This window comes from Vigna angularis, chromosome 8 (assembly GCF_016808095.1).
Source record: "Vigna angularis cultivar LongXiaoDou No.4 chromosome 8, ASM1680809v1, whole genome shotgun sequence".
NCBI lineage: Eukaryota > Viridiplantae > Streptophyta > Magnoliopsida > Fabales > Fabaceae > Vigna > Vigna angularis.
Window position 1 is genome coordinate 17640461 of NC_068977.1, and position 4511 is coordinate 17644971.

The 4511-nt window shown below is 38.1% G+C and overlaps 1 protein-coding gene across 1 annotated transcript; it reads left to right on the forward strand.

Annotated features, from left to right (window-relative positions):
- The first annotated feature begins 1238 nt into the window (after nucleotides 1–1238).
- LOC108345897 (sucrose transport protein SUC8) lies at nucleotides 1239–4306 on the forward strand. Its single transcript, XM_017584744.2, has 4 exons — nucleotides 1239–2647; nucleotides 3482–3545; nucleotides 3629–3672; nucleotides 3757–4306. Exons 1-4 carry the CDS (start codon nucleotides 1409–1411, stop codon nucleotides 3937–3939), a joined length of 1530 nt encoding a protein of 509 aa, XP_017440233.1. The 5' UTR covers nucleotides 1239–1408; the 3' UTR covers nucleotides 3940–4306.
- The last annotated feature ends 205 nt before the right edge of the window (nucleotides 4307–4511 follow it).

Below are 4511 nucleotides of genomic sequence, written 5' to 3' on the forward strand. Positions count from 1 at the left end.
GCTTTAGATCTTACACAACTTTTTGCTTTAAATCCTTCACCTTGAAACACGCATGCTAAGTTTAAATTTGCACTGACCATTGAGTCGGCATAAACTTCTAATCGAAAGTAAATTACAATTTTCTTAAGGAAAAAAATTGTTTTATAAATGAAACAATACGTACAAGCTATTAAAAGTAATATATTATTATGCTGCACGGAGTGCAAAAATTATGTTATCTTATTTATTAATTTTTAATTCAATAGTCTTTCCTAGATAGAATAAAGTATATGCAAAGTATTTTTTTAGTGGAAACTTATAAATTGATATTACTGTTTCAAAATTAATCTGTTATTATCTTCCCGAATATATCTGAAAATCCAAATAATAAATCACAATCGCACACATACACCCACGCCACAGCTAATAATCTAATTCGATTTCGGTGTTCCCTTTTCCCACCGTGTATGAATCCTGATTCCTCATATCATGATTAGTATTTTATTTATTATTTTATAAATAAATAAAAACTAATATTATTTTTACTTAATCTTAAAACCTGAAACACTTTGTTATTTTTTTATGTTATTTTTTTTATGGCATGGTAAAAGACAAAGATCATGCATTGTACGTAAGCCCTTCCCCAGTCCGTGTTCAAGCCAGGAGGTCTACTTTTGTCTTCATTCTCATTTTTCAAAGCTCTCTCTGCTGTTAATAGTAATAAACTCTCATCATATTGGTTGCTAAACACCTCACTCTTATTTTAACAGTCACAAGATTGCTGAATCAACATGGATCCCTCTGCGCATCCCTGTCTCTATTTATACTCTGTCCTATCCCTTAACTCATATACCACAACCCTAATTAATATATAGATATTGTATAAATATACACTACTTGATATTTTTTTTTTATTTTCTTAAACTATACCGTATATTATATTTACACTTTTTTCTTTCTTTTTTATTTTTTAACGGTCTAATTAGAGAGAGGTGATGTGGAGAATTTTTCATACAACTAAAGATTCTTTATGTAACAGTAAACCGAAATTCATGCATTAAGGGGGTGATAAGATAAGATAAAAGATAAAAGTAAAATCACAGGAATTCGAGGAAGAAGCTGAGAATAATAGGACCCGTTGCACTTTGATCCCTTTCTCTCTCTCTCTCTCTTTGAACATAATAACATATGAGAAGAAAAAGGGATAAACTTAATTATCCATTATGAATTATGAAAAATATATCCACACACATTAAGCTACATTTCACTGTCTAAATTTAGTTGAATCCATTCTCCCCACGCTATAAAATCCCACACTCCCTCTTTCCTTCCACACACAACATATCTTCTCTTGTTCTTCCTCTTGTGAGAAAACAAAACATACTGAGAGACAAACAAGGTTTCTCTCTTTTGAGGAAATTTCTTCACTATGGAGGCACCATCTCCAACCAAACCCATTGACCCAACAAAGCCTTCCATCACCACCCTCAGTGTGGAGGCCAGCCAGGCTGAGCCGAGCCCACTCCGAAAAATGTTTGCTGTGGCGTCCATAGCCGCGGGCATACAGTTCGGGTGGGCTCTTCAGCTTTCTCTGCTCACCCCTTACGTTCAGCTCTTAGGAGTTCCACACGCCGCAGCCTCCTTCATCTGGCTCTGCGGTCCCATCTCCGGACTTGTGGTGCAGCCCATTGTGGGCTACTACAGCGACAAAAGCACTTCTCGCTTCGGTCGCAGACGCCCCTTTATTCTCGGAGGTGCAGTGGCTGTCGCCATAGCTGTATTTCTTATCGGTTATGCAGCCGATATAGGGTACTCAGCTGGCGACGACATAACCAAAAAAACCCGTCCTCGGGCCGTTGGGGTGTTCGTCATAGGATTTTGGATCCTAGATGTTGCAAACAACATGTTACAAGGTCCTTGCCGTGCCTTTCTGGCTGACTTAGCGGCTGGGGACCAGAGAAAAACCAGAATAGCAAATGGGTTTTTCTCGTTCTTCATGGCCGTCGGCAACGTGTTGGGATACGCAGCGGGGTCTTATAGTTCTCTGCACAAGATTTTTCCCTTCACGCAGACCAAGGCGTGCGATGTTTTCTGCGCCAATCTGAAAAGCTGTTTCTTTTTCTCGATCTTGTTGCTGCTGTTCTTGGCCACGGTAGCTCTCATTTACGTAAAGGACAAGCCCGTACCGCCACGGGCGGTGCAAGAGGACGCGCAGCCCTCGTGTTTCTTTCAGCTCTTCGGGGCGTTGAAGGAGCTGAAAAGACCCATGTGGATGCTCATGTTGGTGACAGCTATCAACTGGGTCGGGTGGTTCCCCTACTTCCTGTTCGACACTGACTGGATGGGTCGCGAGGTGTACGGCGGAACGGCTGGAGAGGACGCGTACGCGAAGGGGGTGCGCGTGGGGTCTCTGGGACTCATGGTAAACGCCGTCGTTTTGGGGTTCATGTCGCTGGCGGTTGAACCGTTGGGGCGCATGGTTGGGGGAGTGAAGAGGCTGTGGGGCATCGTGAACTTCATTCTCGCGATTGGGTTCGGGATGACCATCGTCATAACCAAGGTGGCGGAGCACGAGCGCCACTTGAACCCCGCCGCAGTGGGCCACCCCTCCACCGGCGTCACAGTTGGGTCCATGGTTTTCTTCGCCGTTCTCGGAGTACCCCTTGCGGTAACGTTTTCTCTCTGTTCTCGACGTGTTTTAAACGACTGCGTTTGGTTTACTGATTTTGGGTTACAAATTTACAAACTTTAACGTTTCTTTCTAAATCGATTAAATCATCAACCCATCATTTCGGTAATTAAATTATTCATTTAACCTTTTTAATGTTTATGTTTTAATCCCTACATCTTACAAAAATCGTTTTTTACATATATATATATATATATATATATATATATATATATTTATATATATATATATATATAATATTTGTTCACATGCATATTAATCCCTACTTTATTTTGTTTATATTTCTTCAAAAATAATTATGGACAACCGTGGTGTTGGACAGCAGTTGGGCCGTACCAAGTTGTCATACATACATAAATTCTCTTATAATTTTTTTAAGGCTATTTTTCATTTTTTATAACGAAATAAGTTTATTAAAAAATGCAAAAAGATAAACATCTAAGAGTGTTTCTTCTTGGAAAAGAGAAAAATAAATGCGAGTTTGTAATCTTTGATCATTACTCTTGTATAAAGAATCTTGAAAAGTCTAAAAAAGTGGACTCTTTTGACCGGTGGAGTTTTGGTTTGGACTTCTTGTCAGTCTAATATTTTTTGGCAGGGATTACCTAATGTGTGTCAGAAACTGTTCATAATAATTCATATACCGATTGAAAAAAAATGATAAAAGAAACATACCCTACATTAAAAACGAGGTTTATTGAAGCATTAGAAAAACAAGGTAGTATGTGAAAAAGTTGAATCGAATGAAAAGCTTAAAAATGATCTACTTGCCTTAGTTAAAACTAATGATGTATTTTCTATTATTGTGTTCAGATTACTTTCAGTGTTCCTTTTGCTCTTGCATCAATATACTCGAGTGCTTCAGGAGCAGGGCAAGGTACAGATAAATTCACAACCTGTCTCGATTAGACAATTTTATTTATTCAATTGGGTTTTACTAATTAATTTTGGTTGATTCAGGTTTATCATTGGGAGTCCTGAATCTTGCAATTGTGGTACCACAGGTAGAATTCAGATACTGATATATTTTTTTCTCATTATTAGTGAATTATTTGAGTATGTATGTATTTACACATGTGAATGTACAGATGGTGGTGTCTGCATTGAGTGGTCCTTGGGATGCTTTGTTTGGTGGTGGCAACTTGCCGGCTTTCATGGTGGGGGCGGCGGCGGCGGCGCTGAGCGCCATAATGGCGATTGTGTTGCTGCCAACTCCAAAACCAGCTGATGAGGCGAAGGCCGCAAGCATGGTTGGAGGGGGCTTTCACTAGCTGATGGAGTTTTTCATGTTTCAGTTTTGTCCCCTGCTTTGTTAGGAAAAAAGAAGACCAAAAAGAAAGTAATAATAATAATAAGAAGGAAAAATTTGAGCTGGTGTGTAATTAATTATGTATTAGACCCACCAAGTGCTACTACATTTGTTGTTTTTGTAGCACCCACTGAACATAGTAATTGTAGAGTTTGGTGTGATTGTACAGAATTGCAGTGCTTGGAGAGGACCTTCCTAATCTTATAAACATACTCTGCTAAGTTAAGTGTTCAGAGGAATGTGGTGACTCAAGAGTCAAAGTCCAACACTTCATATCCATCAATAATATTAATAGTAACAATAAAGGAAATGCAATGCTCTTTTTCTTTCTTCTTCTTCTTCTTCTTCTTTTGTATAAGAAATTGCCATCAATGTTATTTTAACACAACACTACTTTTCCTTTTATTTTTCTTGTTCTCTTCTTACCTATCTTTATTATACTATTTAATGTAACAAAACATTCTAGTATTATTCTCTTTATCGATCATTTTGATCAATAACTTTAGAATTGATATATATATATATATATATATA